Raw genomic sequence first — 17,701 nt, forward strand, 5'->3', positions numbered from 1 at the left:
CAAGTAAAAGGCAAGAACTGTAAAGTTAATTTTGTAGTTTATCTTGGTTTAGAATTATCTTCACATGGGCTTGCTGAACGGCTTATTTTAAGGAAATAAATCTCAGTTTATTGCTGACTACTGATTACAACTGTGGTTTAATGTGATGAACTAATTATAGTTTTTAATTTTCTGATTTGTACTTGATCCATCCAAATCTCAAAATAATCCCTAAGAAGCAAAAGAGTAGAACAAAAATAAAACAGAAGCATTCCTACACCAGTTTTTAACATGATACATGGATATAACATAGAAATCGGAAAGCACTGTATATACTTGTAATATATTTATGTAGGAATCGCACATTTTTCATGGTACTTATGTTTAAAATTTGAGGATCAGTTCATCCACAGGGGCTTATCTGGGAGTATATGGAATATATGGGTATTTTTAAAAAGCTGAATATATATATCATTTATATATTCACGGATAAGACCATCTGCAGGTAAGCCAAACCCAATTTCTTGGGTGTATTTTGGCATCTAAAATTCTGAGTATATACAGTACACAATAGTTTCAAAACTATGCTGATGTTATCTGAGGGATAAATAAAGTCATTCTATTTGTTCACAGAGAAAAGGGGGTCAAACTTTCTCCAAAGCACCTGAGGGCAGGACAAGAAGTAACAGATGGAAGCTTTTCAAGATCCAATCTAGAACTAAGGAGAAATTTCCTGACAGTGATAATTAATTAGTGGAATAGCTTGTCTCCAGAAGTTGAGGGTGCTCCCTTACTAGTTTTTGAGAAGAGATTGGGCAGCCATTTCTCTGGAATGGTATAAGGTCTCCTGCTTAAGCAGGGGGTTGGATTAGAACAAGGCCCCCAACCCAAAGTCTGCGGCATGCCAGCAACCGGTCCACACAAACAAGCAAAGCCCCATCCGTGGGGTGCAGGCAGTACATAAAACCATGCACTCTCTGGTGGGAGCCGGTCCTGGTGCCCAAAAGGTTGGGGACCTCTGGACTAGAAGACCTCCAAGATCTCTTCCAATTCTGTTGCAAACCCTCAATAATCCTATTGTGCAACAGTGGCCTTCCTTAAATGTTACCCTTCAGATTTGCTAGGATGCATTTAGGCACTTCAGATTTTGTAGGCACCTGGCTGAGGAAGACTTCTTCATATCAGAATATTTCATTCAATACCTTGTGTGAATACACGGCTCCAATGTCAATTTTATATGGACACAATTTTTGGATTTCTTTTTCCAACTCCTGTGGGGTGTTGAAAGACTGATACCGCACGTAGATATCATCACGGAGTGTGAATGAGAACTCCCGTCGCTGAAAATAGTTCTTTGATACTACAAAAGGAAAATACACACTCCTATCATGGTTTCATGGTAGAACATAAGAAAATTTCCTCACATCTCAATACCATCATGAGATGGTAAGTCACTATTAGATTGTCTACATCAAAATTTCCTTAGAGGGTTGTTTCAAGAATATAGGCAATGCATATTATGTAGATTGAAAGCTCTGAAAAATGCTATATATCTATTATTCCGGGTCAGTCCTTTGATATAGGCCAAATCGGGAAACAGACACTTCGGGAATTCTAAAACTGTTATATCTTGATATTTGTTGTTGTTAGTTGCAAAGTCGTGTCGGCTATTATAACAGAATCTTACTTATACCAAAGGAAGTCAAATAAGCTATGTTTATGTCTCAAGCTTTTTTATTGTTCAAAGCAAGCCCCCATTTTGCTAAAAGTCTCTGTATACTATCATTCCCTATATCCTGGTTCATAGTGACAAAGAATGCAAACTGGAAGAATTGCAGAGGACAATTGATCATACCTATTCTTTAAACTAAGCTGAGACACCAGATTGTTTGGGTTCCTCTTTCAGAATTGTTTCCAAACCAACTTTATAACTTTTCCAAATTACAAAAATCCTTGTAAAATGCTTTACAGCTGCTAACCAACTTTGTTTCCTCCCATATTTGATTCTTTTGTAGTATATGTTCTAAAATGTTTTTCTGTCTCTAAAATCCAGCTTAAATGAGGTAGGTTCCTTTCTTCGTCTAGTGTAACCAGTACCTGGTACTCAAAGATACACTGCCTCCAAATTATGGTGAATGCTTTGTTCCTGCTTCATGAGTCAATTTAAGTGATTTGGAAAAAAGCTACCAACACCTCTTGCATTACTGAACACATGCACGCAGTTAAACACAATATAAAGAAATCTGGTCAGCACTTGTTGCAAAATGCCCTCATTCAGAGACCCACTAGCCTGCTGCGCCAACATCAATGCCCGTGTCCCTATCGTTCCCGTAAAATCCCATAAAAAGCGTGTTGACCTCCCTTAACCCACCTAAACCTCAACCCGGAAAGCTCCTCCCTTCCAATCTTACAGAAGTGGAGCGTTCAGGAGCCGAATTTTGCACATGCTCAGAGTCACGCATGGCTGAGCAGTTTCCTGCGGACCTTTCCTTTGCTCCTTCCTCGGCTTTCCGCGCCCTCCCACTGTTGTCCCGAAACGCCTCGCCCCTTCCTCACCGTCGCCGTAGCGGAGCCAACGGCCGTAAAGGCCGAAGGGGAAAAGGCGGCGATAATAAAGGCGCAGCAAGTCAGGCAAAGAGCCGGGATCGAAGCTTGCCATGACCGCGGCAAAACAGGAGAGCGCGGGAGAAATTAGGCACCGCCCCTTTCCGCTTTACAGCCAATCCGAGCAGCGGACGCATGTCTGACGAGATGTCTTGGTGCTTCTGGGAATTGTAGTTCCAGAAAAAAGTCGGACAGAAAGGGGCTTGCCGATTGTAAAGTAGCCTCTGACGACCTCCAGTGGTTCCCCCGCCCTTCTCTCTCTCTCTCCCCGCCGTCTCATCGTGAAGTGTGTGTTTTGCCCGAGAGCTTATCTATTCATTTATAGTCTGATTTTCTACCTCAGCGAATATTCAGATATCTAGAAACAGTGGATTATTCGAGGATTTTAAAAATGTAGCGAGAAGGAAGAACACTCGCAGTACAGCCGAACTTTCCTTCAGTCTGTGAGGAAGCCTCCACAATGGAAGCTTAATTTCCGGGGTCCTTTAGACTAATGTTTCTCAAACTTAGCAAATTTAAGATGTCTCCATAACTCCCAGAATTCCCCAACTATAAACACTGCTATAGCTGCGATCTAGTTTGCCTAAATACAAACTGGCTAACAGTACTTGTTAAAGTCTGGTGATAGGTGGATTTTTGTTATTGGCAAAAACATCCACCAGTCATACTTCTTAAGCAGTTCGCTGCATCCTATGGGCATTTCCCATTGCACCTAATTTCAGCACAAACATCTTTTCCCTCCCTGCTTTGTCCCCAATGACATGTTCTTAATTTCATTCACAGTCGATTCTGGGCAACCTGAAGTCATATATACCTAAATATTGTGACTTAAGGGCAATTGTGTTTGAACATGGTAACTGCATCAAGACTCATTCATTCATCCATCCATCCATCCATCCAACATAGCCAACATACTTTCCTCCTATTTTCCCCATGATAATTTGTGAGATGAGTTGGACTGTGAGAAGGTAAATGGCCCAAAGTCACCTGGCTGGCTTTCACAGCTAAGGTGGGATTAGAACTCATGGTCTTCAGCTTTCTAGTCTGGTACCTTAACCATTATGCCAAATGGCAAACTGGCAAATGTATGAAAAGAAGGAAAGACTGAAATACCCACGACAGAGGAATAGTTGGTGAAGATGACAGAATTTGTAGAGGTGGCAAAACTGATTTGTGTAATTGGAGAAAGGCATTTTTAATGACTAATAACACTTTATGGACTTTTTGCTGAAAACAGAAAAAGTGAACTTGTAATTTATGGGTCTAATGATTAGAAAGAATATGGAAAGAAAGAAATCATTATGTAACCTTAGAGAGACAGAAAGAATGAAATATAACTGTCTTTATAAGGGCTATAAAGAAGATTGGAAGCCACTCCTTTATATCTTCTTTTGTTTCATGTCTTTTTCATTCATTTCTATTTATCACTTTTTCTTTACTTTCTTTTTAAATTCTGTATTGTTTTTATTTTGTAAAAAACCCTGTAATAAACATTATTTTTAAAAAAATGTTAGCTATTTTTACAGTGTGTAGATTACTCTATCACTGGGATGATTTTAATTTCAATAATAATAATAATAATAATAATAATAATAATAATAATAATAATAATAATAATAATAATAATAATAATAATAATAATAATTTGGAAGGGACATTGGAGGTCATCTAGTCCAACCCCCTGCTCAGGCAGGAAACCCTATACCATTTCAGACAAATGGCTGGCCAGTCTCTTCTTAAAAACTTCCAGTGTTGAAGCATTCACCACTTCTGGAGGCAGGTTGTTCCACTGGTTAATTGTTCTAACTGTCAGGAAGTTTCTCCTTAGTTCTAGGCTGCTTTTCTCCTTGATTAGTTTCTATCCGTTGCTTCTTGTCCTGATTTCAGGTGCTTTGGAGAATAGCTTGACTCCCTCTTCTTTGTGGCAGCCCCTGAGATATTGGAACACTGCTATCATGTCACCCCTCACCCTTCTCTTCATTAAACTACACATACCCAATTCCAGCAACCGTTCCCTATATGTTTTAGAGTCTCAACATCTTTTTTACATCGTGGTGACCAAAACTGGATGCAGTATTCTAGGTGTGGCCTTACCAAGGCATTGTAAGGTGGTATTAGTACTTCACGTGATCTTTATTCTATCCCTCTGTTAATGCAGCCTAGCACTGTGTTGGCTTTTTTGGCAGCTGCAGCACACTGCTGGCTCATATTTAAGTGATTGTCCACTAGGACTCCGAGATCCCTCTCACAGTTACTACTATTGAGCAAGGTACCACCTATACTATACCTCTGCATTTGATTTTTCCTGCCTAAATGTAGAACCTTACTTTTTTCACAATTGAATTTCATTTTGTTAGATAGTGCCCAGTGTTCGAGTCTGTCTAGATCCTCCTGTATCTTAAGCCTATCTTCTGGAGTATTGGCTATTCCTGCCAGCTTGGTGTCGTCTGCAAATTTGATGAGTTCCCCATCTATCCCCTCATCCAAATCGTTGATGAAGATGTTGAAGAGCACTGGGCCCAGAACAGAGCCCTGGGGCACCCCACTACACACTTCCTTCCATGTAGATGCAGTTCCACTGAGGACCACACGCTGAGTACGGCCTGTCAGCCAGCTATGAATCCATCTGGTGGTGATGCTATCTAGATTGTAGATTGTGTTGATCAATAATCAAAATAAATGATGATTGTTAAGTTCGGATCGACGACATTAACAGCGAGACAGATTGTAGTAGCATTGTTTATTGATTACATGTGGAGCGAACTGGGAGTGACCAGTCCTGGTAGCTATATATATGTCCAGCAGCCGCTGGACGCTAGCCAACCCCCTGGCAGGGATCTCCCGCCTTGGAATCAATACCCAACCCAGTGTCCCGGAATTCCCGCCGGTGGAAAAGCCACTCCCAGGCTATTCTACATACATAACACCCCTTCCCCCCCAGTTAAGAAACTATTATCTTATATAGTCCTTTAGATATGCTGGGGGTCTATGATCCCTGGCAGGATATCTCCCAGGTGAACTGTCCGGTCTATTGCCCCTTTCCAGGGATGGCCTTACGGCCTGTTGGGGAACCGTTTCTGGCTGTGGTTCCGCTGGCTGTTGTGTTCCTATAGGAGCCGTTGGCTGTGACTCAGTGATCCCCCCAGTCAGTTCGGTTCCGCTTGGTTGTGACCCTGGGGACCCGACTGTTGGTGAGTTGACCCGCCGATCAAGTTTATTGTTATTATTATGCGTTTGATAAGCCCCGCCAGCCGCCGGCGGGGTGATCTCAGGGGACCTTTTCCTTAGCTGATCAATGTGCCTCCGGATCTGCCGTTCCCCTTCCCCCTGTATGATGTAAGATAGTGGCCCCACTTTGTCAATGACTACCCCTTGTGTCCACTTTTCCCCTTGTCCATAGTTCCTGGCCCACACTAATTCCCCAATGCTCAGTGATCTGGTTGAGCAGTCCTGTTCCGTTTCTGCGGTCAACCTATCAGGGTGAAGTCTGTCTAATTTAGTTGTCAACCTTCTGCCCCACCTCATCTCTGCTGGGCTTTTCCCAGTTGCAGTACACGGCGTTGTGTGTTGAGCCAACAAGAACTGAGCCAGTCTCTGGTGCCAGTCTCCCATAATGATTCTCTTCAACGCTTCCTTGGTAGTCCTGACGTTCCTCTCGGCCAATCCGTTGGAGGAGGGATGGAAGGGGGCCGAAGTCACGTGTCTAATCCAGTTGGCCTTGAGGAAATCCTGAAATTCATTAGATGTGAATTGAGGGCCATTGTCAGACACCAGTACATCCGGTAACCCGTGAGTGGCAAAGAGTCCCCGTAAGACCTGTATTGTCTTTGCAGATGTCATACTTTTTACAGGCACTACCTCTAACCACCGGGAATAACTATCTACCACTACTAAGAAGGTCTGGCCTTGGAAGGGCCCTGCAAAGTCTATATGTATGCGGGACCAGGGGTTGTGAGCCATCTCCCACCTGTGTACTGGTTTGTGTGTCTGTTCAGGTCTTGACTTCTGGCACTGGTAACACCCTGCTACCTTGTCCTCGATTGCCTTGTCTAATCCTGGCCACCACAAATGACTTCTGGCTAATGCTTTCATGCGAACAATTCCTGGGTGTCCCTCATGTAATTCTGTGATGACTGTGTCCCTCTGTTTCTCTGGCACCACTACCCTGTTTCCCCACAGTAAGCACCCGTGGTGTGATGACATTTCATCCCTTCTTCTGTAGTATGGTGCGAATTTGGGGTCTGGGTTTTCAGTAGGCCATCCTCCTTGGACCCATGCAGCTATTCTGCTGAGTATTAGGTCCTTGCTAGTGGTCTTGGCGATGTCCCGTGCCGTCAAAGGGCATTCTGGGAGTTCCTGAAGTGTTAAAATTTGACCCGCTGGAGCTGGGTCTGTTCCTGTGTCTTGTAGGGGTAATCTGCTCAATGCGTCTGCGTGACCCATTTTCTTCCCTGGTCTATGTTTGATGGAAAATGTGTATGCAGATAAAAAGATTGACCATCTGAGCATTCTTGGTGACATGATTTGGGGCGTCTGTTTGTCAGTTGTGAACAGACCTAATAGTGGTTTGTGATCTGTGAATATTGTGAAGTTCCTGCCGTATAGGTAATCGTGGAACTTCTTTACCCCAGCCACTATGGCCAATGCTTCCCTATCAATTTGTGCATAATTCCTCTCTGCCTTGGTCAGGGTTCTGGAATAGTATGCAATTGGCCTTTGCTCCCCGTTGTCATCCATGTGGCTTATCACTGCCCCCACCCCATAAGGTGATGCGTCACAAGCTAGGTAAATTGGTTTGCCTTCAATGAAATGTGTAACTGTGGATTTGCTGGACAGTAGGTCCTTCAGTGTTTGGAAACTCTGTCTGTGTTTTTCTTGCCACTGCCATGTGGTCTTTTTGTCCAGTAGCCTGTGTAGGGGTTCTGCTATGGCTGCTTTGTGTGGCAAGAATGTGTGGTAGAAATTTATGAGACCTAAAAATGCTTGGAGTTCTGCTTTATTTTTTGGTTCAGGGGCTAATTTGATTGCTTTGATTTTTTCCTCAGTAGGATGTATGCCCTGAGCATCAATCCTGTAACCTAAAAATTCAGTGGATTTTACCCCAATGAAACACTTTTCTTTTTTTAATTTAAGTCCTGCATCTCTAAATTTCCCCAATACCTTTTCAAGTCTGTCAGCTAGGATCTCTTCAGTTTTTCCAGCAATCAGGACATCATCAAAGTAAGGACATACTCCAGGTATGCCCTTTAATGTCCTCTCCATCACTTGTTGGAAGATGCTTGGAGCTGCAGCAATTCCGAATTGCAATCTGTGGACTCGGAATGCCCCCTTGTGGGTAACAATCGTTTGAGCTTCAGCAGCTTCCCAGGAAACAGTGAGTTGCAAATACGCCTGCGCCAAATTGAGTTTGGCAAAGATGGCGCCATCCTGGATCGTCGCGAGGACCTGCTTCACCGTCAGGACCGGCTAAGCATGCTTTTTCATTGCTACGTTTAAAGTTGTTTTATAATCGGCACAAATCCTCACGTCCCCGTTAGGTTTAAGAGGAGTGACGATTGGTGTCTCCCAGGGACCCCCTTCTACCGGTTCCAGCACTCCCTGGCCTACTAGTTTTTCTAACTCGGCCTCGATTTTTTGTTTAAGTGCAAAGGGTACCCTTCAGGCCTTAAGCCTGATGGGTTTTACTGCTGGATCCAGGTTAAAGTTAATGGGGGGGCCCTTGTAGTGTCCTAAAGAGCCATCAAATACGTCTGCGAAATTATCGCAGATGGATTTGAGGGTTCGGCGTTGTACGGTGTTAATTCCCCCCACCCAAATACCTAGGGCCTTGAACCAGTTGAGGCCAACTAAACTGGTTCTCTGGCCCTCGGTGACCAGGAGGTCCAAAGGGCCCTTGAATCCCTTATAACAAACGTTGATGGTGACCTTCCCTTTTATTTTTATGGGTGTTCTCTGGAAGTCGGCTAATTGTATTCGTGTTTGTTTGAGGGGAACTCTCTGCCCGCTTCTGGCTTCAATGTGTGCCAGGGTACTACCCGAGATGATGGATACTGATGCCCCTGAGTCCACTTCCATTCTGCATGGAATACCTTGCAGTAGGACTTCAATTTTTAATTTAGGGCTCAGTAAGTGGTTGACTCCCACCCCCTTCCCACAGTTGGAGAATTGTGCCTGTGGCTTGTGGGTCTCTTTGCCACTATGGTGGGGGGGGTTACCTTACCTGTGGCCCACGCGTCGATGTCGTGAAGTTGATTGTTGCGGGGTCTGCTCCTGCAGATTGTTTGGATGTGCCCGGTTTTCCCGCAGCTCCGGCATTTTGCGTTGCAGAATCTGCAGGTTGATCGGGGGTGGCTGCCGCCGCAGCTACCACACTTTGCCTCGGGGTCTCTCGGTCGGTTTGGGCTCTCCCTCATTGGTCTTTGTGGATGCGGTGGTTGTTGTCTTCTGGAATGGTCTGTGCCTTCTGGACGGTTGGTCCTCGCCAGCATCTTCCCGACTCTCCGGGTAATTTCGTCTATGTCCGATTCCCACAGGTAGTCCTCCTCCCCACCGTCCACATGGCTTTCCAGGTTGATTTCGCCCGCAGCGCCATTGCTAGTGTGGGGGGGGTCACGTTTCCCTGTGGACTCGTATGTGAGTAGTTCGTCCAGGACTTCCTGCAAGTTCCCGGTGGGCTTCGCGATAATTCTATTTTGCAATTGCTCGTCTCGAAGCCCTAAGACCTCTCTATCTCAGATCTGCACTTCCAAATTGTCATATTTGCAGCGTAGGGCTGCTTCCCTCACGGCAGCTACGAATTGGGTTATAGATTCGCCCAGCTTCTGATTTCTTTTCTCGAAGATTCATCTCCAATAAAGTTCCGACCTCTTGGGGGTGAAGTGTACCTTTAGTTTAGCAAGGAGGTCTGCGTACGACACGCTAGCCACTGGTGCTGGTTGACACAGCCCTACGGCGACCCGGTAGACTGGTGTGCCGCTAATTGTAAGGAGTGCTGCTGCCTTCTTTCGGTCGTCCGTTATGCCGTTCACTAGCATGAACCCCTCGACCTGGCCGATGTACTCTTCCCAGTCCTCCGGGTAGTTAGGGTCGAATTCCTTCAGAGAGCCGACTTGTGCCATGTTCGCTTTTCTGTGCCGCGGTTGCCGGCTGCCGATTCGGCTGACGGTGATTCAAATCTCCCGCTCCGCATGCTGTTTTCTTCCGCGCTGGTTCTCTGCTGTTCCGCCGCCGTATCCCATCCTCGTCGCCACTGTTAAGTTTGGATTGACGACATTAACAGCGAGACAGATTGTAGTAGCATTGTTTATTGATTACATGTGGAGCGAACTGGGAGTGACCAGTCCTGGTAGCTATATATATGTCCAGCAGCCGCTGGACGCTAGCCAACCCCCTGGCAGGGATCTCCCACCTTGGAATCAATACCCAACCCAGTGTCCCGGAATTCCCGCGGTGGAAAAGCCACTCCCAGGCTATTCTACATACATAACAATGATGACCATTGAATGCCAGATTCCTGTTAAAGTAATGTTTTTTGGTTTATTCTAACACCATTGAAATGAAGCTTCACTGTGTATAAAATTTGCTGAGCGTTGTTCCCCATTGCCTTGGAGAGAAGTGGAGGGGCTGCAATGACTTCAGACAAAAACAGGATAGGGATTATTAATGGGATCAGCAAATCGTATGCAGTCATGTTGTTTTGCCAGCTCAAGGATGACTTAGCAATTAGGAAAGGATCAAAGTCTGGTGGCCAAAACTGGAGGTTCAGAGCTACAAGGAAGCCTCAGAGAAAACCAAATTGGCAATTTTTTATTTGCATTGAAATTATATATGGGATTATGAAACTAGAGAGAATGAATTGTGAAATTGACTATTGATGTAATTGGTTTTAAATAAGCTTAACTGCGTAGCAACCAGTATGTGCACTTTTTTAATGATTCAGTAAAACAACTAATCATAAAAAGGGTGACTTGTGTATCTTTACTAAGGGTACAAATTCCAAAGTATAAATTGTCTCTTTCTATCCACCTTTCTACCCTGGCAAGCACTCAAGACTCAAACAAAATTTCAAAACAAAAATAATATAAACATATAGATTAAATATAACAATACAACAAATAGTGAATCATTTAATGGTGAAAAGTCTAGTGGCAGAGATGCCTATTTACAGATCTCCTAATTTTTGAGAAAATGCTGGCCAAATACTTCTTGGGGAAATGCATTCCACGGCTTGGAAAAAAAAACATCAGAGAAACTCTTTCCCACATGCCAGCCTGGCAAGTCTCTGACAGTGCAGGGGCCTGTTTCTGCTGAGCTAAACAGCCAGATTGATAACAGGAGAGGCAGCCCTTTAGGTAGTCAGACCCCAAACCATTTAAGGCTTTAAAACTGAATACAACACATTTAATTGTGCCCACTAAGCAACCGGCAACCAGTACAGACCATCCATGTCAGACATCACACATTTTCAGTGGTTAGAAATCTAGATGCTTCATTTTGCATCAACTGCAACCTGTAGACCCATTTCAAGAAATACCCTCTGTGGTGCATATAGTGGTATGTTTCATTTTAGCTGTGACCTGTACATTATGCAGATGGATAATAGTGAGATCTACACATCTAAAGTTAATCCTGACTTACACCCTAATGGACTTACTTCCTGCCCAGTATGGTCATAGGTTGTGACAGTAGTAAAGTGAGTGACTAACCCAATTTTATGACTTTTGCGGTAGTCATTAAGCCACCATAGCAGTCATTAAGCCACCATAGCAATCATTAAGTGAACCAACTGTTCTCCAAGGGCTAGTTTTACCAAAAACCAGAAGTAAATGCTGTTTTTTGGCAAAAGTAGCATAAAACACATTCATGTACGGAATTGCAGGACACTACAAATGGTTGTAGTAAACATATGCTAGTAAAGTTATGCTTAAAATCCTACAGGCTAGACTCCAGCAATATGTGGATCGAGAACTACCAGAAGTACAGGCAGGATTTCGAAGAGGTAGAGGAACTAGAGATCAAATTGCCAACATACGCTGGATCATGGGGAAAGCTAGGGAGTTCCAGAAAAACATCTACTTCTGCTTCATTGACTATGCTAAAGCCTTTGATTGTGTGGATTACAACAAACTGTGGCAAGTTCTTAAAGCAATGGGAGTACCAGACCATCTGATTTGTCTCTTGTGAAACCTATATGCGGGTCAAGAAGCAACAGTGAGAACTGGACACGGAACCACTGATTGGTTCAAAATGGGGAAAGGAGTCCGGCAAGGCTGTATACTGTCACCCTGCCTATTTAACTTATATGTAGAGCACATCATGAGAAAGGCAGGGCTAGATGAATCAAAAGTTGGAATTAAGATTGCCGGGAGAAATATCAACAATCTAAGATATGCAGATGATACCACTCTAATGGCAGAAAGTGAAGAAGAACTAAAGAGCCTCTTGTTGCGGGTGAAGAAGGAGAGTGCAAAAGTTGGGTTGAAACGTAACATTAAGAAAACCAAGATCATGGCATCCGGCCCTCTCAATTCCTGGCAAATAGATGGGGAAGAAATGGAGGTAGTGACAGATTTTATTTTCCTGGGCTCCAAGATCACTGCAGATGGGGACTGTAGCCAAGAAATTAAAAGATGCTTGCTCCTGGGGAGGAAAGCCATGGCAAATCTAGACAGCACACTAAAAAGCAGAGACATCACCCTGTCAACAAAAGTGCGTATAGTCATGGCTATGGTCTTCCCAGTTGTAATGTATGGCAGTGAAAGTTGGACCATTAGAAAGGCCGAGCGTCAAAGAATTGAGGCCTTTGAACTATGGTGCTGAAGAAGACTCCTGCGAGTCCCTTGGACTGCAAGGTGATCAAACTGGTCAGTCCTAGAGTAGATCAACCCTGACTGCTCTTTGGAAGGCCAAATCCTGAAGCTGAAATGCAAATATTTTGGTCACCTAATGAGAAGGAAGGACTCACTGGAGAAGAGCCTAATGCTGGGAAAGGTTGAGGGCAGGAGAAGAAGGGGATGACAGATAATGAGGTGGCTGAATGGAGTTACTGAAGCAGCAGGCGTGAGCCTAAATGGACTCCAGAAGATGGTAGAGGACAGGAAGGCCTGGAGAAAACTTGTCCATGGGGTTGCGATGGGTCGGACATGACCGCAACTAACAACAACAACAACAACAAATGGTTGTAAATGTGAACCAGTTGACAAGTGCCTGACATGAGGTCATGTGACCATGATGAGGGGCAGTTGTTGGAACTTTAGAACTGGGTCATAACTAATCCATCATAACTTCAAAAAGTTACTAAATAACCAATCGTAATTTGAGGATTACTTGTACAAAAATACCAAATTTCTTGATATGGAATGGTAGTTCATTTGTAGCAGGAGAGTAGTGAAAATTCACCTCTAGTATGTCTGTGGAGATTCTCAGTCACCAAGATCATAGCTGTCTCAAAAGCAACTTTCACCTCTAGTAATTTTTCAAAAGTACTGATTTATTCCAGGTAAAGTTGCATAGACAGAATTCATCTGCTGAGGAGATTTATTTGCTAAAGGGAAGTGCAATGAACTACAGAGCAGCTATAGCAAACATCATTTTGTTAACCATTAATGTGTGAATTGGATGTTCCATACCAATTCTTCTGGAAACATACTGTTGCCCATCGACATCAGAAGGACAACAGATAGAAGAAAAAAGACCAGAAAAATTGGCTTAAAAACAAAACGAAATAGGAAACCCAAAGACCTTAAATTTTATCTTGTTTTAATATACAGCAAGCATGTGGTTCTACCTGGCATTGGCAATTTTGCTGTACTTTGTGATACGATCCTATCGGGAAAGGCAGCAGGTAGACAACCTGAGAGAAAAATACGTATTCATCACTGGCTGTGATTCTGGTTTTGGAAACCAGCTGGCCAGACAACTGGATGCCAAGGGTCTGCGCGTGTTGGCTGCTTGTCTCACCCAAAAGGGAGCACAGCAACTGGAGAGACTCACATCGGACCGGTTGAAAACCACCTTGCTGGATGTCACCAGTAGCGAGAGCATTGAGGCAGCAACCGTATGGGTGAAAGAATGTGTGGGGAATAAAGGTACAGTGGCTCAACTGTAAATAGGCTTCTCAATAATCTGGAGCAAATTATAAACGGTTAGGAAAGTCTCCTTGGAGATTAAATATTTCATAAGACTTATTAGGAAGAGCTCCTTATGAAATATTAGGAAGAACTCTTTATGGTATATTTAATCCTAGATCATGAGTAGCTGATTAAAACATTATTTCAAGGTGTTTTGGCTCTTAATTTAATTTTATTCAAGGAAATTTCCCCTTAGCCTAAAGAACACACATAGAAGATTTTTGAGGACTCCCAGTTAAACTAAAAACATTGACGAGAAGAGGAAAAATAAAAAAAAAAAAATCAACTCTGCTCAGCCTGGGCAGCCAGATTTTCAGTCTCTTTCTTGTGTAAAGTTTTACATACTTGTTGTCTTTTCTTTGCAGGACTCTGGGGCTTGGTAAATAATGCTGGAATTGTGCACCCTGTATCCCCCAATGAATGGCTGATTAAAGAGGATTATATGAAAGTGCTGAACGTCAATCTAATTGGGCTAATTGATGTGACACTGCATATGTTGCCCTTGGTGAAGAAGGCCAGGGGAAGAGTGGTTAACATGTCCAGCATCATGGGTCGACTTAGCACCATGGGAGGTGGCTACTCTCTCTCAAAGTATGGAGTAGAGGCTTTCTCTGACAGTCTCAGGTAATCTCATGCCACTTCAAAGAGCAGGTTTGTGTGGGTGTCTGAGAAGGAGTAAATGTTTCCATGTTCCTGTTCAGATAGATGAGGAGGAGGAAAGTGGAACTCAGCCAAGGACTTTGCAAGGTGTGTCTATTATATCTGACCTGATTTAGGAAAATGGACCAAGTTATTATTTGGTTAAACTGCTGATGAAAATAGTTTATTCTTTTAAAATATTTCTGGTTCGAAAAGTTTAGCAATACAGTTAACATATTTATTTTGTCTTCTTTTGAATGTTTAAGTTCCTCCAGGAACTTAAACTGGCAAATATAGTAGTATTATCACCATAATGACCCTGTCACATAGGCAAGGCTGAGAAAGGTATAATGGGTGGCTTTAGTTCAGTACATGCTTGCCGAAATAGAAGAATTAATAATCAAGTGAAACAAAAGATAAGAATTGCTTAAATTTCCATGGCAGGATTGATGTAGAAATGGTATTTTCTCACCAGATTGAAAATGATCATATTTCTTGAAATCTCTCCTGCTCTGCAGAGGAAAAAGCAGCACCCCCAGGTAGTGACTTTGAACTGATAATTTCTTTCTAGGCGTGAGATCCACTCATTTGGGGTGAAAGTAGCCATAATCGAGCCAGGCTATTTCCGCACATCCATGACTGATATCCCAAACAGTCTTAAGACCCTGGAGCAACAATGGATCAAAGTCCCAGAGGAAATCAAAGAAAGCTATGGCCAGCCTTACTTTGACGCATGTGAGTCTTTATGTGGGCTTGCAGGCTAATTGGGAGAATCTTACCAGGAATCAGAAGCTGGAAGGGACTGTTGCTCAGCTTCAATTGAAGACCACCCTTTTGTCACATGCCCTGAAGTCCATTTTTTGGACCTCTTGGTTGGGTGTCAGTGCTCAGCTGTATCAACATCTTTGATCTAAGCTTGTCCATTTTTCCTCTGGTTATAAAAAGAAGTGTCCTGCCCACAGCACGGAAAGCAATTGGCACTTAGGTGTGTGCTTGGGGGAAGAAGTACAGGAATCCACCGATCAGAGGCCATGTTCACTCAGTTCAGGACAGAGGTGCCAGACATCATGGTGGCCAAAGTGAATAAGTGGGTTGAAATCTGGAGGCGAGTTTTTAAATAGTCTTAATTTCCAGATATTTTATAAAGCTGCAGGTGAGGCAAATTCTTCTGGGCTATTGGATGAGGAAGTAATGCAGCCTGGGAAAGTCAGCGAAGAATGTCTTTGAATTTCTCGGTGTCCTAACCCGTGATCTCAAGGCACCAATTGGAACACTCATAGGCTGGACTTCTGCTTTTCCATGCTGAGCTGTAATAACAGAGCTCATGGAGCTTACCTGTGCTTTGATTTTTGTAATAACTCTGGGGAGAGACTGACTTTTCCCACCTTAGAATTGTTTGAGAGTCAGAGAAAGTTGTCCTTAAAGTTAAAAGCTATTACTGTTTCATTCACATAGTATTGTGGAGGATGTTTTATTTATTTATATTCTCTTTAGTATTTTGGACCCCACATCTCCATACTGACTTCCTTTCTTTTCCTTCCACTTTCTCTCTTTCTCTCTCTCTCTTCTCTTTTTCTCTCCTCTCTCTCTTTCTCTTTCTCTCTCAAAACAGTTTGTGAGATGTTCAAAGACCAACTGGCAAGTCGTTGCTGCACAGATCTCTACAAGGTGACTGACTGTATGGAGCATGCTTTGATATCCAAATGCCCCCATACACGCTATTCTGCTGGCTGGGATTCCCGGTGGATCTTTGTTCCTCTTTCTTATTTGCCTACTTCCATTGCAGATTTTGTGCTGACTCATTCTTATCCTAAACCTGCTCAGGCTCTGTAAAAGGAATGGGGTGGAAAAGCTGGGAGGAAGGAAGTCTATTCCAATTGCCACATTTGGCCAACACATTCAGTTGAACGTATGTCAGTGTCAGTCTTTCACAAGACCCCCTTATCTTCACCATTTGCAGATCTCCAATGCTTTAGGCATAGTGGCATCCATAGCTTTGTGTGTGTGTCTGGTCTGCAGCCTGCTGAGAATATCTTCAGCTAATTGTAGCTCTCACTTTCTTCATCCAAAGTAGCCAAGGTCAGAGAATGCAAGCTAATCGTTGTTTTTGAAATTTCTCTTCTAAACCTATTCAGTTACCGATATTCTGCCTCTGAACTTCCAATGGTCCGTTAATTAATGAATATCCTTTTACCCTTTCTTCGCAAAAATGGCAAATAACTTACTAGTATCTTCCCTTACCCACACATGCTGTTCATGCATTTCTATATGTGTATTTGTGTGTGTTTACATTTTGGTAGCCTGATATGAGGATGGCTGCAAGAGAAGATAGTTGTTAAAAATTTTTAAAAAAATACATTGAAAAGCCTCAAAATGTTTCAGATTAAATTTCTGTTGCTGAGAAAGTTGTTAAGTGAGTTTTTCCCCATTTTAAGACCATTCTTGCCACAGTTGTTAAGTGAATCACTGCAGTTGTTAAATTAGTAACACATGAATAAGTTAAGTTTGGCTGATGTTTTAGCCACTGCTTGGAATGAACAAATAGCAGCCTTGGACTGGGATAAACCTATGTGGATTCTCCACGTACATGGATCCCAGAGGGTCCTCTCATTTTTGGAAAGACTACAGGAGATGAAGTAGTATAAGAGATACCTAGAGCACTACAGGAGGAAGTCAAAGAGCGAGTCTGACCAAGCACAGATGAAGAACTCATATTAAGGGCTACATGTTGGTAATAAGGGTGGCATGGTGGAATCTCCAGCTGAAGTGAGGGGAGATGTGAAGAGCGGGATGTATTTAGAGTCCTTGCGCAGCTAGAGGAGTGCAGGCCTTACCTCCCACAGAGTCCCTGAAGTCTTATCTGACTGTTTCTAAGAGAATGAAATCAGTCTGGTGAGAATCAGTAGGCATTGCAGCAATAAAAAGGTCCATTTCATCAACTATGGCATGGCCCTGGTTTCTTATGCCTGAGGTGATGAAACATACTTTTTGCATCCACTGACAATTGCCTGACCATCCCATTTCAGGAGACTTACCCCTTTTAAATAAGAAACAGTCACACTGAAATTTGCAGGATGTTCTGAGGATTATGCAAAGCATCTGCCAAACATTTGCTCAGATCCTCTCAGTGTTTGACTCAGGTTGTACTGGTTTTGTGGCTAAGTCTTATGTGGTTATTTTGGCCTGGTTCAATCTAGTTATTCCTGTCGAAGTTGACAAGGATATTGTGTGGCTGAGCTTTGCCACTTGTATATTACACTCATGCCTATCCTGGTTAACCAAAACTTCCATGGGGATGACAGATAGATGGGTCCTGTAATAGTATGTGAGAATGACCTGAGTTATTTGGT

General features: G+C 43.2%; 2 protein-coding genes across 2 annotated transcripts in view; one reads left to right on the plus strand and one right to left on the minus strand.

Annotated features, from left to right (window-relative positions):
- Positions 1-2,638, minus strand: part of PRIM1 (DNA primase subunit 1) — a gene marked incomplete at its 5' end in the record, with an annotated part of 31,317 nt that extends 28,679 nt beyond the window's left edge. Inside the window, 2 exons of the mRNA XM_081315602.1 lie at positions 1,182-1,339; positions 2,536-2,638. Of these exons, the coding sequence (XP_081171728.1) occupies positions 1,182-1,339; positions 2,536-2,638 (261 nt within the window). The remainder of the gene's footprint in view (positions 1-1,181; positions 1,340-2,535) is intronic.
- A 10,719-nt stretch (positions 2,639-13,357) lies between these two features.
- Positions 13,358-16,184, plus strand: LOC308661777 (17-beta-hydroxysteroid dehydrogenase type 6-like; the record flags this gene model as incomplete). Its single annotated transcript, XM_081316957.1, has 4 exons — positions 13,358-13,670; positions 14,078-14,336; positions 14,923-15,086; positions 15,964-16,184. 4 exons carry the CDS (start codon positions 13,358-13,360, stop codon positions 16,182-16,184), a joined length of 957 nt encoding a protein of 318 aa, XP_081173083.1.
- Between the last annotated feature and the right edge of the window lie 1,517 nt (positions 16,185-17,701).

The sequence above is a fragment of the Vipera berus genome, assembly GCF_964194415.1.
Source record: "Vipera berus genome assembly, chromosome: 2".
Lineage (NCBI taxonomy): Eukaryota > Metazoa > Chordata > Lepidosauria > Squamata > Viperidae > Vipera > Vipera berus.